Source organism: Myotis nattereri (genome assembly GCF_964212035.1).
Source record: "Myotis nattereri genome assembly, chromosome: 1".
In the NCBI taxonomy this organism is placed as follows: domain Eukaryota; kingdom Metazoa; phylum Chordata; class Mammalia; order Chiroptera; family Vespertilionidae; genus Myotis; species Myotis nattereri.
Window position 1 is genome coordinate 57,725,753 of NC_138075.1, and position 16,489 is coordinate 57,742,241.

At 41.2% G+C, this 16,489-nt stretch overlaps 1 protein-coding gene across 1 annotated transcript in view; it reads left to right on the forward strand.

Moving 5' to 3' along the window:
- Positions 1-16,489, forward strand: part of MYO5A (myosin VA) — a 197,687-nt gene that overhangs the window by 147,311 nt on the left and 33,887 nt on the right. The window contains exons 24-28 of the mRNA XM_081108912.1: positions 247-395; positions 6,521-6,634; positions 7,417-7,560; positions 7,820-7,873; positions 12,168-12,395. Coding sequence (XP_080965038.1) covers positions 247-395; positions 6,521-6,634; positions 7,417-7,560; positions 7,820-7,873; positions 12,168-12,395 — 689 coding nt within the window. The remainder of the gene's footprint in view (positions 1-246; positions 396-6,520; positions 6,635-7,416; positions 7,561-7,819; positions 7,874-12,167; positions 12,396-16,489) is intronic.

The following is a 16,489-nucleotide window of genomic DNA, read 5'->3' on the forward strand; positions in this document are numbered from 1 at the left end:
TTGATTTTTGTGTGTGCCCTGACAGAGATCAAACCCGCAACCTTGGCTTATCGGGACGATGCTCTAACCAACTGAGCTACCTGGCCAGGGCTTCTCTTTCCCTACATTGACTGTGAAGATACTCTTCATAGATCATAGTGGTGCTGAAAGTAAAACCCCTGTGGAGAAACTGGAAGTCAGGGTCCATGCTCGTACTTTTGTATTCTGTGGAGCTGTCTTTGATATGCTTTTTCCTCTTTTCTTCAGAGACTATGGAGAAGAAGTTGGTAGAAGAAACGAAACAACTGGAACTCGATCTTAATGATGAAAGGCTGAGATATCAGAACCTTCTGAATGAGTTCAGTCGCTTAGAAGAACGATATGATGACCTCAAGGAAGAGATGACTCTGATGTTGGTAGGTCATCTACTTTTGCTTTTTTTAAAATGAAAAATTTTAAACATATACAACAATAGATAGAATAGGAGAATAAACTCCCATGTATTCCTTGTACTCATCACCCAGTTCCAAAATGGAAAACACTTTTCTACCCCTCCATCCCACCCCATCCAATGGGTTGGATTATTTTAAAGCAAATCTCAGAAATCATATAACGTTATTTATAAATAATTTATAAAGTCAAACACTTTAAAGACTGGACTATAAGATAGTTAAAGTCAGTGTAGCTGGACTTTGTTTCATGTACTGAATGACTTAATGTAAAATTTGCATATAAAGCAAATATTTATATGCTTATTTTCCTCTACTGGTTTTTATTATAATTTGAGAGATATATTCCTACAAAAAGAAGATTCAGCCTCTATTTGTAATAAATGATCTATTTCAAGGACTCTTCTGCATTTGCCAGTGTACCTTTTAAGAGTTCTCCCTATTTTACTTAACCTGCTATCAGGAAACAAAGAAATCCATAGCTCTCTTGTTCCCTAAAGTGTCAGCCTGTAAGGTAACTTCATAGTACAAATGGCCAGAAATGCTTTGAAATATCTTTTAAACAAATAGATAATTTTATATCTGTGGGGTTCAGTACTTGCTTCAAATTTTGCCTCAATCTGGATCCTTTGACAAAGTTCTTTAAAATGTGATGTTTAAAAAGTCAAAATAAAAGAGATTATGTAACAAAAGAAATGAAATAAATTTACCACCTTGAAATGAGAAAGCCTAGTCTCGAAGAGGTTAAAAAGCTAAACAAATTCCACAGTTGGACCATTATTTCAAACCTTACTATTCTACTCTGTGATTTATATGTGACAAAGAGAAATTAGAAGTAGGACTAGGTCACCGTTATCCTTGCAATGGATACATTGGAAGGACCCTCATTAAGTCTTGTCCTCTTTGCTCTCCCTGCTGCACTTGGCCCTGGAGAAACCTTTCTTTGTTCACATTCTCTCGTTCCCAGCTTTCTCTAGAGTCCTGTGTGGTTAATGGGTCTCCTTAGTCAGAGGAGCAGCCCCCTCTAGAAAAGACCCTCCAGTGATTTCCATCAGCAGTTTACAGTGCTAGTCCTTCCTGCTGAGCAATTCTGCCTGCTGTTGATTTTGTTCCCAGCTGTGCTGTGGAAAAACAAAGATGTAACCAAGTTCCAGGAGTAGTGTAGCTGCTTGTTTTCTGATTTCTCAGCCTATTTCCCTCTCCATTGGATGCCTGTGACTCATTGTCATTCCTCTTGGGTAACAGAATGGTCAGAGGAAGGAGCCTCAGGGGTAGTTTGGTTTCCTAGCTCCAGATACAATCAAGATTGCAGCCTTTTCAGGAAATGTTTGGTGAGAATAAAAAAATTTGACTTTATATTTAGGAGTATTGACATATTAATAGCAGCATCTTATTTTAATGATTAGAACTTAGCAACTACCAGATGGGTTCTTGGCTAATGTTTCATTGACATTGTTCTACAAATGAGCTCTCACTGCCACAATGCTAATGAAGCATTTTGTGGTAAATATGTTATCAGTGAGGAGAGCTCCAAGTTCCCTTCCGTTGCTCTTGGGAGTGGGCTTCTTGTGATCCCAAGAAAAGGAATTTTCTGAGACCCGCACGGGAGGATGAGGTATTGTAGAGAGCTTTATTTCTGTGGAATTAAACCCCTAGCTTTCCCAAGGTCCCATTTCCCTTTGCCCTGCCATAGAAGAAGTATAGCTGTGGCTTCAGCGGAGCTAGAATCAGTATCCAATCCAGCATCAGGGTCGCTTAGTTTGTGTTCCCAGCTGCAATCCATCAGTCCATTGCATGTGGGGTCCACAGGGCCACATGGCTATGGAGGAAACACAGGCAAATGCAAGAGAGCCACAAGCCAAGAGAGTGAAATCCTTTGTTTGTGGGGTTATGTATTCCCAAATTTACTAGGGTTTGCAATGGCCCTGCCTACTCTAGCTGGTGTTCTCTGTTTCCAGGTTTGACTGACAGGTACCTTCCCTAGTCACCCTAGCTTTACTGCACATGTGCCTATCTCCCCAATTGTCCCAGTCCCTTCCCTCAGTAATCTGCAGAAAATGGGCCAGTTGTTTCCTGGGGAGTGTGAAGTTGCAGCTTCCTGGTGAAGCGCCCAAACGACATGCCTATAATGTTTGGCCTCCCTTTTGTTCCTTTCCTATTATTAATAACTAACTAATTACAATGGTATCAAATAGACTCCCCAAATGGGTGTGGGGAAGCTTAAGGGAGGAAAATTGATAGACTGCCTCAGGGCTTCCCTTATGTGAAGATAGTGCCACTGATTACCAGAGTCTAGATTTGTTTTTCCTGGTACTAAGAAGTGTTGTAGGATTTTTCTCCAGGAACATTCAATTGTAGGGCAGAAGCAAGTAAGGGCTACAGGTGGTTCTCAACCTTCCTAATGCTGCGACCCTTTAATACAGTTCCTCATGTTGTGGTGACCCCCAGGTGTGGCGGCATAGATAAATACCTGAAATTGCTGCCTTACACAACCACTTCAAAACTACAACGAAAAGACAAAATGGACATCATCCAGAACCACAGGAAGGCTGGCTGAGTGGAAATTCTACAACTAACACTCTCTCTCTCTCTCTCTCTCCTTCCTCTCTCTAAAATTAATATAAATAAACGAATAAATAAAATAAAATAAAACAAAACAAAAGCAATGAGTCTGAATACACCGTTAGTACCGAAATTGCAGAAACTGAAGACATTCCATTGAGGACAGAGGTATACTTTGTTTTGTTTTATTTTATTTTATTTATTCATTTATATTAATTTTAGAGAGAGGAAAAGAGAGAGAGAGAGAGAGAGAGAGAGAGAGAGAGAGAGAGAGTTGTAGAATTTCCCCTCAGCCAGCCTTCCTGTGGTTCTGGATGATGTCCGTTTTGTCTTTTAGCTATAGTTTTGAAGTGGTTGTGTAAGGCAGCAATTTCAGGTGTTTACCTATGCCGCCATCTTGGTTTCTCTTCTCATTCTTTTTTTTTAAGATTTTAACTTTTTTTTTTTTAAATATATTTTATTGATTTTTTTACAGGGAGGAAGGGAGAGAGATACAGAGTTAGAAACATCGATGAGAGAGAAACATCGATCAGCTGCCTCCTGCACATTTCCTACTGGGGATGTGCTCGCAACCCAGGTACATGCCCTTGACCGGAATCGAACCTGGGACCTTTCAGTCCGCAGGCCAAACCGGTTTCGGCTATTTCATTCTTTTTAACAGCTATAAAGTATGTCATAATTTGGCTCTACCATAATTTATTTAAAAATACAAATAAATGTATTTGTGATTAATCACTGTGCTTTATGTTCAATTTGTGTTACAAATTGAACATAATTAAAGCACAGTGATTAATCACAAAAACAATATGTAACTATATATGCGTTTTCCAATGGTCTTAGGCAAGTCCTGTGAAAGGGTCATTCGACCCCCAAAGGGGTCGCGACCCACAGGTTGAGAACTGCTGGGCTACAGAGTTTTAAGCCAACAATAAAAGGATAATGAGGCCAGCAAATCCAGGCTTATCAAGTGTTTGAAGATAATTAATTCCAAGTAAGGAGGGAATCCAGCATGTCAACAATAGGGTCATTAATCTTGACAAAGGGAGTAAAACAAGATTCAAGAGAAGAAAGAATTATGGAAGAAATGACAGATAAGGAGAAGAGAAGGTGCTGCACACAGATCTTGAAGGAGAACATGCTGATCAAGTCAGATGTTCATCCTTGTAATGGAATAGCATATTGAGTGAAAATGGAAGGGCCACGAAGGGAGTTGAATTACTGCAGGGTCCTAACAATTACAGCAGCATCAGTTACCATTCATTGAATACTTGTTATGTCCCAGGCACTATGCTAAATTCTTTACTTGCACTCTCTTATGTAATCCTCACATAAACCCTATGAGGTAGATAATATTATCCCCTTTTTCTGGAAGATGAAAATGAGGCCTAGCCCTGACTGGTTTGGCTCAGTGGATAGAGCGTCGGCCTGCGGACTGAAGGGTCCCAGGTTCGATTCCAGTCAAGGGCATGTACCTTGGTTGCAGGCACATCCTCAGTGGGGTGTGTGCAGGAGGCAGCTAGTCGATGTTTCTTTCTCATTGATGTTTCTGACTCTCTATTCCCTCTCCCTTCCTCTCTGTAAAAAAAATCAATAAAATATATTTTTTTTAAAAAATGAGGCCTGGAGAAGTTGGGTAAGGGACAGGCAAGTGGCAGAACTGGGATTCCCACCCAGCTCTCCCATGTTTTCAACCCAGAGCACTTAACCATTGCCATGCATGCAAAAGTTACAGTAAATAGCAATTCTATAGTATTGCTTCTATTCATACCTGAAGATATTTGTTTTTTAAAAATACATATATGTGGGAAAATAGGGGTGTCACATCTTTAATAAACTTATTAAAAATTGTTGTCCTAGTGTTTATGGACCTGTTTTTCTTAAGAACACACCATCCTATATAATACAACCCTAATATGCAAATCGACTGAACGGCGGAACAACTGGCAGAACGACTGGCAGAAGGACCAGTCACTATGACACACACTGACCACCAGGGGGTGGAAAGTCAATGCAGGAGCTGCCCCCTGGTGGTCAGTGTGCTCCCACAAAGGGGAGTGCCGCTCAGCCAGAAGCCGGGCTCACGGCTCCACTGCAGGCGGGCGATAAGGAGTGAGGGGTCCCAGACTGTAAGAGCCCTGGACTGCAAGAGGGATGTCTGACTGCCAGCTTAGGCCTGATCCCCAGGGGGGACCGGGCCTAAGCTGGCAGGTGGACATCCCCTGAGGAGTCCCAGACTGTGAGAGGGCATAGGCTGGGCTGAGGGGACACTCCCCCCCCCCCCCCAGTGCATGAATTTTGTGCACTGGGCCTCTAGTTTATTAAATAAACACCATCTTATCCAACTGTTGTCTTAGGCTAGGAACTTTAAGTCAGAGTGCCTGTGTGTGTAAGCAGAGTAACCTGAGCTTTATTTGTGGTAGTTCTCCTGTGGTGTGTGCCGAACTACTAGATAGGACAGAGGTTCCTGTGTTCTGGGGTCTTCCCTATCCACTGGATCATGTTGGGCTGGCCTGGGAGACTCAGCTGCCCCATATGCTGGCTTCACTTTGGTTGCACTGATGGATCTGCTCCCTGAAAGTCTGGATGGCAGAAGGAAAGAGGCAAAGAACCGCCTGTGGCTTCTGGCTCCTTTCCTGCAGTTGGGGGAGTAATAAAGGAAATTGGACAGGTCAGAAAGCCCTCTGAGGCCCTTCTGAAGCTCCCAGGATCGGTAACCCTGTGAGATCTAGGCCACCAAATTTCTCCACCTCTTCTGCTGGGGGCACCTGAGGACTGAGGGGCACAAACCCAGCCTTTTTTTTCCTTATTCCTTCAAGTCATTCTCCAGCCCCTTCTACAGAAAGGAAGGGACTGCAATTGCTTAACTTTTCTGTTCCCCACAAACTTTCTGAACACAGTTTCATAAGTACCATGTGCCATAAAGTGTCACCTGGACTCCCTGAATGAATAACCCAAGGATCTTAGCTTTCTTAGAACAGTTTTCTTGACTCTCTTGCTCTTTCTTCCCACTGCTGACTCCACAGAGTCACCTTCAAGCATAAAAGTGACAGAAATTACAGTCACTTTGTGGAAACCCCACTCTTTTTTATTAACTATGCCCAAACACAGCACAATAAAATGACTATGCTGTCATTAAATACACCTTATAAACGTTTTGGTCAGGTTTACTTGATTGTGACATTGACGTCAGTGTGTGGATGCTGAAGCATCCTCCTTATGCTCCACCAGTGTGGCTGGCCACTCACAATTAAAAACCCAGAGGAGACTCTGTAATAGCCACAGGTGACTCTCATTCAAGCATTTGGTTTTGCCACTGTTCTTGTCATGTCTGCTGGTGCATGTCTCTTTCTTTGAGGAGCTCACAAGGTGACCCTTTTGTGAGAGTTTGGTCAAGACAACATGGAATGGATCATTTGGTCATGAGAATAGCAAGTCAGTGAGTAGAGATTAAAACCAGGTTAAGATGGATGCTGTCTTAACCATACCAGGTTTAATTTTGTTGTGTGGATTATATCCTGTTTGCCTTGCAGAATGTACCTAAGCCTGGACACAAGAGAACAGACTCCACCCACAGCAGCAATGAGTCTGAATACACCTTTAGCACCGAAATTGCAGAAACTGAAGACATTCCATTGAGGACAGAGGTACACTTTGTTTTGTTTTATTTTATTTTATTTATTCATTTGTTTATATTAATTTTAGAGAGAGGAAAGGAGAGAGAGAGAGAGAGAAAGTTGTAGAATTTCCACTCAGCCAGCCTTCCTGTGGTTCTGGATGATGTCCATTTTGTCTTTTAGCTGTAGTTTTGAAGTGGTTGTGCAAGGCAGCAATTTCAGGTGTTTACCTATGCCGCCATCTTGGTTTCTCCTCTATTTCATTCTTTTTAACAGCTATAAAGTATGTTATAATTTGGCTCTACCATAATTTATTTAAAAATACTCCCATTAACTAACATTTGGGTTCTTTGCAGTTTTTTGCAATTACAAAAATAATGCTGCAATGAACATCTTTTTCCATATATTTTTGTGTACTTGTGTAAGTAGTATATTTGTGGGATTAATTCTTAAACATAGATTGCTAGCTTAAAGGGTATCACACGTTTAAATTGTAATAGATATAACTAGCTTGCTCTTTTAAAAGGCCTACTTTTACTTCCACCAACATCATGTAAGACCCTGTTACTAAAACATGGCATTATAAATTTTTCCAGTCTTTGCCAATCTAATAGGGGAAAAATAATAACTCACTGTTGTTTAATTTGCCTTTCTCCTATTAGCTAGGTTGACCTATTACATGTATACTCTTTGGTCCTTTATATTTTTTTGTAAGTGTGGCTATATTTTTTCTGTTGGGCTGTGCATCATTTTCTCATTGGCTTATACATCTTCTGGATTGTCTTGACCGTCTTATTTTTTCTGGGGATTAGGAGCCAAGTGAGAAGAAGGTACCACTGGACATGTCACTATTCCTCAAGCTCCAGAAGCGGGTCACAGAACTAGAGCAGGAGAAGCAGGTGATGCAGGATGAGCTGGACCGCAAGGAGGAGCAGGTGCTCCGCAGCAAGGCAAAGGTGCGCAATGCTGTCCACCCCAGGGCCGCGGGCAAACCCAGCACTGAGGCTGGGACTTGATTATATCCAGTTCTGCGGTTTCTTCTTAGTGGAAGCCCAGCCCAGAAGTACTTTAACCAAGTAGGATTTGGTTCAAGTAGTGAGGGCTGACCGCTCCTCACTGTTTTCTGCAGAGCAAAGAAATATTCTAAGAGTAAAAAACGTAACAATTAAAATATAACTACTTGTTTATAAAATTTCTAATTTATCTTTTCCTTAGGAAGAAGAACGGCCACAAATTAGAGGTGCAGAACTGGAATATGAGTCACTCAAGGTAATGGAATAATTCTGCCCAAGACCTGAAATAGAGATCTGCTGAGAGCCTCTCTTTTTCTCAGAGAATATGTTTCAGGGCACCTGAGGCCCTAGCTTAAGTTTTATGCAGGCATTACTTCTAGCCTTGTGTTGCTTCCTTTTATAGGTTCTATTCTGTACAAAATGGAGTTCAGTCTAAATAGAAACAGGACCAGGAGCTAAAATTTGAGGCTGTAGAAGGTAGTAACGGACATGGACTCTAGCATCTGCCTGGGTTCAGATGCTAAATCCACCACTATATGGCTATGTGCAAGTCATGTATCCTTCCTGTGCCTCTGTTTTCTATAATATGGGGATATTGATAATATTTATCTTATAGGACTCTTGTGAGGATTATATGAACTAATCCATGTAAATTGGTTAGAATAGTGCTCAGTGCTGTTTTTAATAGTATCCAACAAATGTTGGCTATTATCATTATCATCATTTTTAAAATACAGGTATTTTACATACTAGCTCTAATTCTTATAATAGTCCTGCAAGTCAATATTTTAGTTCCCATTTTATAGATAAGAAAATCAAAGTTAAGAGATATAAATAACTCCCCTAAGCTCATCCCACTGGAAACTTACAAGAAACAGGATTTGAACATTGGTATCTCTGGCTTCAAACCCCCAAACCCCACTGAAACTATGTGTTTGTAGAGAAAGACTGCTAGGCATTAGTTTGTAGAGTAGAAACATACTCTAACTTATTTTTTACAAAACAACAACAACAGTTGGGAGGAAGGGGGTAAAGGTGGAAAATTGTATCCTCTTAATGTGTAAAGGCAATGTCTAACCGGACAATAATAAGCTGCCACGGTGTGTCCCAGAGCACTCGGACAGGCGACTGGCACTGGATTGGGAGGAGGAGTTCCTGGCATACAAAGCGCCTTGGTAACACAGGAGCTGAAGTTTAGGGGTGGGTGGAGAAGAATCCATTCCTTGATAGAGAGCAGGCTGTCTCCCCCTTTCACCCCCGCCCCAGCCCCCCGACACACACACACACACACACACACACACACACACACACACACACCTGCTCCCAGCCCCAGCCTCTCTGGTTTCTAGAATGAGAACTTTTTGAGCCCTGCAGTGTCTGAGCTATCAAGCTGACAGCTCTCAAAACACCCCAGCTTCAGAAGTTTTCTAGATTGTTAATTAATATTTTTGTCTTAAATTTCTTTTTCTCAGATATTTTCTGCCTATGTCAAATTTTTACTATTTTCTGCTTTTTTAAATTATAGTCTAGGGTGGAAAATTATAGTAAGGTTTATGATTAAAACAAAACTAAAAGTGAGAAAAGCCACAAAATAGCATAAGGAAACTCATTATTTTAAAGGCTTTATGTATAATTGAGATTTCCTAGGGTCTCTCTAAACTGTCCTGGATATTTTTTCTTTATCAGTAATATTACTTTAAGTCTAGTCCTGATATATTTTTCCCTGATACTGCGATTTGGAACTTAAATTATGCTCATTAATAGGCCCCTGTCCTCTGTGGATTTTCCACTTCCCACTGTCCAGAACTGCAATTACTGCTTCCCCTCCAGGCTGTGTGGAATCTTGGTGCAGAGAATGCCTGTCCTTTCCTGTGCCCAAACCCACACTCTTATCAGCTCTTTCCCCGGAAGATACAATTTTTTTTTTTTAATTATGAAAATAAATTTTATTTTTAATTTTCAAAAGTAAAAAATCCATAACATTTTTAATACACTGTTAATATAATTTAGTTGACACCTAGTTAACCTCATATGGCATTAATGTTTTATTCCTTTTCCTTGAAAAGATAGAATTTTTAAACTAATATTTAAAAAATGCTTGACTAATAATACCTGTATTTTTAGTTTGAAAAGTTTTTCCTACACCTTATCTTATTTAGTCATTGTCACAACTTCTGATATAAGTTTTTTATTTTTAAATATTAGTACTCTGAGGCTAAGTTAGAAGTTAAGAGATATACTCATAGATGATAGAGTCTGATCTTGAATCCAGGTCTCCAGACTAAGGAAACTTCCGTGTGTGTTTTGTGTGTGTGTGTGTGTGTGTGTATGTGTGTGTGTTTGTGTGTTTAAAAAATATGTATTTTTATTGATTTTGGAGAGGAAGGGAGAAGGGGAGAGAGATAGAAACATCAATGATGAGAGAGAATCATGGATTGGCTGCCTCCTGCACACCCCCCACTGGGAATTGAGCCCACAACCAGTGCATGTACCCTGACCAGGAATCAAACCGTGACCTCCTGGTGATGCTCAACCACTGAGCCATGCTGGCCAGGCTAAGGAAACTTTCTAAACATCTTAGGTTCCTATCATTACTTGTTTGAAAACTAATTTTAAATATATATAGTATTTACTTTTAAAATACCCTAAAAGACCCTTTTACCCTTTCTAATTACAATAGGAATGGATCTCTTGCTCTTGCAGTAAAAGCACTACTTGAGTAGTATTTATATTTGTGGAAGGAGAAATGGGTGGCAGCAGGTGGGCACCTCTGTTATTCCTACTTCCATTGCCTTCTCTCCAGAAGACCAGAACCTGATGGGATGGGACGGGACAGGTCAGAGGAATGGGGTTAGGAATCTGATCTCTAGCTCTGCTCGCTCTGCCTACCTCACACAAAAATGAACAAAGGAAGACATCCTCTGTATATGAAGAAGCCTGAATCACAGAGTTCCCAAGTATTAGCTTGAGTGTTTCTCAGAATGTTGTTCCTGGAACAGGAGCATCAACATCAGCCTGTGACTTGGAAATGCTAATTTGTGGGCCTCACCCCAGACCTCTGGAATTGGAAACTCTGTGGGTGGGCCCTGCACCTGTCCTCCCAGCGGTCTTGATGCGCGAGGAAGCTTAGGAAACAGTGCATCAGAGTGTAGACATGGCTGTCAGAGTAAAGACAGCCATGCTCTCTGTTGCAGAAATGAGAAATGCACATCTGAATACCAGTTGTGGGAGACGGGATAGGAAGGAACATTCTTTTTCACATAAGGATGAACTAATTCATGAAAGAAGAGGTTACTTATTCTTAACTAGGAAAAAAAGGCTAAATAGTTTTACTAAAACATGCTGAAAAGTCTGATATGGTGATACAAGCACAAGATTGCCTCTGGAAAAAAGGCAATAAAATATTTTATCTTTATACAGAAGTACTTCATGCCCACTATCACAAGGCCTTATCTCATGTGCTACATAAGTCATCATGGTGCTTTTATTTATTTATTTAAACATTTTTTCAATTACATTTCACATTCAATATTATTTTGTATTAGTTTCAGGTGTAAACATGGTGCTTTTCAATGACCGTCTACTTCACTGTTTCTCAACTGGCATTCTGTGACATGTGCATTCTAGTGCCTGTAAATATAGTTTAATGTGAGAACTCTATTCTGGGCTCCCACTGCCATTGCCTGAGCAGGGCGTGCAGAGGGCAGCACCTTGCAGCATTCGGGTGGCTGATGGTATGTGTGAGTGTAAAGGATGTGTGCGTCCATCCGGATGGTGACGGAGGAGGTGGCCCATCCTTCCTCCCACCTCTCAGAACTCTGCCAGCAACTTCACAAGCATGTCACACAGGAAAGAAGTGTGAAAAAGATATATCTGTGCTTGCTTCGGCAGCACACATACTAAAATTGGAACAATACAGAGACTAGCATGGCCCCTGTGCAAGGATGACATGCAAACTCATGGAACTTTCCATATTTTTTTTAAAAAATTATTTGTTTTCATCAGAATACTAAGAATTTGATTAGTTTAGGTGATGTGGTAATTTTTTTTACTTGAAGTTAAAAGCCTAAGATTTCAGTGGTCTTTTCATTCTGTTTTACGAAGGAAATGAAAAGATGCTCCTCTTCTTTCAGGGAGCCACTCATTTGAACTATTCATTGGAAATAACCTGACTAGCTGGGCCCTCATAGTTACCCTTGCATTTATTTTCCCACAAACAAAACTGGGCTTTCTAGACCTGGGTTAAACTCGCCCCTTGGAACTCAGCAGTCGCCAGGCCTGGGAACACACCCGGGGCAGGCCTGGAATAAATTCGACTCTGGAATTTAGGTTGATGAAGCAAACTACCATTCACCTTGCACAATTCTACTTGATGTCAGACTTCCTGAATTTACAGAGTAGAGTTCCCAGTAGAACCTGGGAAGCCATTCATTAGGGTAGCTCTGACAGTCTTTTCAAGCAGAATTCTTCTACCGTCTTCGGGGAAGGTGAATATTCCAATGTAAAGTTGAGGATGACAGCAATGAACTATTCTTTGTCTATTTACACAGCGACAAGAACTAGAATCAGAAAACAAAAAACTGAAAAATGAGCTAAATGAGTTACGCAAAGCCCTTAGTGAGAAAAGCGCCCCAGAGGTGACCGCTCCGGGGGCACCAGCATACCGTGTCCTCATGGAGCAGCTGACCTCTGTGAGTGAGGAGCTCGATGTGCGCAAGGAGGAGGTCCTCATCTTGAGGTCTCAGCTGGTGAGCCAGAAAGAGGCCATCCAACCCAAGGTAAGCACAAGCAAGTGGCTAAGGAGGGTGTTGGGGGACTGGCCTCTGCTTCTGTCTATCTGTTCCGTCCAGTGTGTAATGGAGGAAACACTTAAGAGCATTTTTAGTCTAAATGAGGATATTATAATTTTTTTAAATCGCAGTGTTATTTTAAAACTACTGCAAATGTCAATTGGAGTGAGCAAAAAGCACGTGAAATCCCAAATGGTATTCAGTCTCATCTCTCACTCATGAGCCTAGTGCTTTTAAAGTTATTTTTTATAGTAATTTGGCCACAATAAATTTTGATCAAAAATAAAATGCTATTAAGTACACAGATCCATAAATTGTCTTGCTGTGGGAAGGCATGAACGACTTTAAAATTATTTGTTGAAGGTAGCCTGTTTCACTGGGAAGGTAACATGGAGAAATTAGAAAGGAGATCAGTGGTAGAAGTTGCATGGAGATTTCTGCTCTCTTCAGGGAGTTCTGTTTACTGGGGGAGCTGTCCCAGTTGGAGGGCTGTGGTTAGTGAGGCAGCAGAAAGGACCATGCGGGAAGATATAGATGGCCCTCTGAAGTCCTTTCCTGCCCTTGGGTATTTTGAGACCATGTGCTGATCAGAAATGGGCCCTTTTGTCATGTGCCATCAGATAAAAATTATCTGATTAATCACCTTAAAGCCTGACCTATGTCCCTGCCCATGTTCATGCAGCAAAGTGTTACCAAGGCTTGAGGCAATCAACTATCCCAACAGCGTGACATGCCAAATGAAATATGACTGTGACATATGATGAGCTGGGTGCTTGAAAGATGTGAGAGTACTTCTCTTAGAAATGGTAGTTGTGCAGGTGGCTGAGATACCGAACCTAGGTTTGGATTTGATAATGGCAACTCTCACCAAGGATTAACATTGGTCCAGAAAATATAAAATTCTGGAAAATCCCAGTAACAAATGGAGTTAAATGAAGAAATGACCTTCCTTATTTCAAAACAAATCACAAACCCCTTAAGTCTGAAATGCGAACTTGGAGATTGGGAGTCTCTCCTTGGGCGTGGCCCTATATGTACATCTTGCCTTCCCTGGGCTGACGACCCCTGAAGAAACAAGTACTCCCCTCTGCCTGCTAGCTGGAGCAGAGTCCACAATCAGGATTCCTTCCTCTGGTTCCCTTGTGACAAATCGGTATTCTCATAGGAAACTTCAGTTAAAGTTATGGGAAAGGAAAAGAAAAATGAACCAAGGTGCATGAAAACAATCTAGCTAATAGAGCACAGAGTTCTCATTTACCCAGCTCACATACCCCACGTGACAACTGCTTGTCAGCCTCTAATGGGCTGGCCCTGTCTAATCAAGGTTTTTGCTCTCTGAGTTTCCAGCTTGCACATGGTAGCAGCTTGTCCTCTCCTGGGAAAAATGCCCATGATGCTGGTTGAGACCTTTCAAATACCGCAGGGCTGTTCACTCCACTCAGTTTCTAGTCATAAACACATATGTCACAACTTCTTTGCAGGACAGTGGTGACACCCAGGGAGCAAGGTGAAGATCCAGCCCAGCCAGGTCTAGTGTGTCTGCTCCACCCCCACGAGTATTCTAGGTTTCACTGTAACTCTCACAGACACTGGGAGAGAATTACCCATGTACTCTAACAGGAGGGTTGTTCTTTCACGTACTAAAAATACTATATAATACAAAAAGAATTTTAAGCACTTGTTCCTGAGAATTAAGACTTGCCGTCACATAAATACATATTAATGTCCACCTCATGTCAATTTCATGAATATGTATTTATCTGTTAAATTAGTTTTAGGGAAACAATTCATGGTTGTTTTTTACAGTTAGCTCTTATTTGTTACGATGGAGACTCAATGATAGAATTTATTTATGGAAGTAAGGGTTTATTGTTTTCTCCATTTGTTTTTTGTGCTTGCCAACTTGGGATTTTCAGGATGACAAGGTAATTATAAAATTTTTAGTATATACTATTAAATCCTAATTTTAGTTTACAAATATCCCCTAATGTATGCAGTTGATGCTTTTTGGCCACCAAGTCTATTTTTATATTTGGGAAGTCAGTGGGAAAATGTGGATAATAGTAGTCTCCTGTCTGGCTCACAGAGAGGCCTCCCTGACTTCTAATTCACAGCCAACTCTGTGCCTCACTGTGGTAGTTGTAGGCCATCCACGGGGTCAAGGAGGGAACCCTTAACTTGGAGGATCTCCCGGGCTCACATGTCTACCAGCTATGGGTCTGAGGGTGAAAAGGAGCCTGAGTTGCTGAGCACACCTGGGAAGGGTGGGATTTTCCTACATGGTTCAACCCTTTCAGGCCTTCTGGTCACTGGCTCAGGGGAGACACACTGAGCAGTGAGTCAGGAACTTGCTAACCCTGGCAGTTTAAGTCTGATCCCATGCCCCAGCCACCACTTCTTAGCTAAGATAGGCCAGATGAGGGAAGGATTGGCAACACACTAAGAGGCCTGGTTCAGCACAGCAACACACTAAGAGGCCCAGCTTTCTTCTGCATTAGTTAATTAGATCAACTTACCTAATTTACGAAAAGTTCAAAACCACATTCTATAATAGGTCCTCAGATATCAGAGAATACATGTAGCATTATAGAGCCTGGGCCTTTGAGAGTTATTACTTAAAACTTAAAAATCTGAGTATGGCCCTTTATGGAATAGAAAGATTTTCTCCTTTCAGAGAAAGTTTTCTTGGAAAAGGAAATTTTCTATGATATGTGTGCTAAAATATTTATAAAAATAGCTAAAGAAATGCTGTATGTGGTGTTTCTGGAAAAGATTTTTAAAATGTGATAAAATATAAGCTTTTGTTAATAGCTTTTATCAGATTGTTTGGTCTTCTCTAAGGGTACATTTATAAACTCTTACAAAAGAACAGCATTAGGAGAAAAGTGGGATTTTTTTTTTTTTTAAAGATGCTTCTAATAAACACTGACATTCAAAAGCAAGTATTGGTAGACCTCTAGTTGGCATTCAAGTTATCTAAGATCCTGGTATTTGAAGTGTATTCTATGAGTGCCACTTCATTGTGAGATCTGGCTGGAGCAAACTTGGACGAAAGGATCAGATATGTACTATTTAGACAAATAGGATGGCCCCTTGGATTCTAAAGTGTATTCTTCTTTAGAGACTATAAAACAGTGGTTCTTATTGTGCGTTTTTGCTTTGGTTTAGGAGAGATAGGAGAATAACTGAGTAATTTGCTTTGGTTTAGGAGAGATAAGAGAATAACTGAGTAATTTCAAAAGCAAAATTTTGAAATTACAGTGGTTTTCAGACAGATTAGACCAGTGGTTGGCAAATTCATTAGTCAACAGAGCCAAATATCAACAGTACAACAATTGAAATTTCTTTTGAGAGCCAGATTTTTAAAACTTAAACTATATAGGTAGGTACATCGTTACTAACTTAATTAGGGTACTCCTAAGGCTTAGGAAGAGCCACACTCAAGGAGCCAACTTAAACTATATCATTAGACCATAAAGGAAAAATAAAAAGGAAGTAAAAAGGTTTAACAGAAAAGTTCTCTTTATATAAAACTAGAGGCCCAACGCATGAAATTGTGTGTGGGTACGGTCCCTAGGCCTAGCCTGTGATCAGGGCCATCTTTCCCAGCTGCCAACAACCGGCCCCGCCCCCTCCCACCACCCACCCCATTCCCCCATTCCCCATCCAGCGATGGGAGCCTGACGGCCAGGGGAGGGACCAAGAGGTCGGCAGTTCCCACCTGTTCACCAGCCCCATCCCCGGCGCCAGTTGCCCTCTGTATATGGGGTGACCTGGTGGGGCGGGGGTCTTGGCCTGGCACTGCCCACATCCCCCACCACCCACCCCGGTTCCCCATTCGCCATTGGCAGTGATTGGAGCCTGCCGGCCAAGGAAAGGGACCAAGAGGTGGTCAGTGCACCTCATAGTGACTGGTCGAGCAGTCGTTCTGGTTGTTCTGCTGTTATGGTCGCTGGGCTTTTATTATATAGGATCATTAGTAATTCTGACCTGCCAGGTATTTATTTCAAAAGCTTATGTACCATGTGATACTGTAACAGAGGAAAAAGAATTGAATAACAGCAGATGGTAGATATTTATAA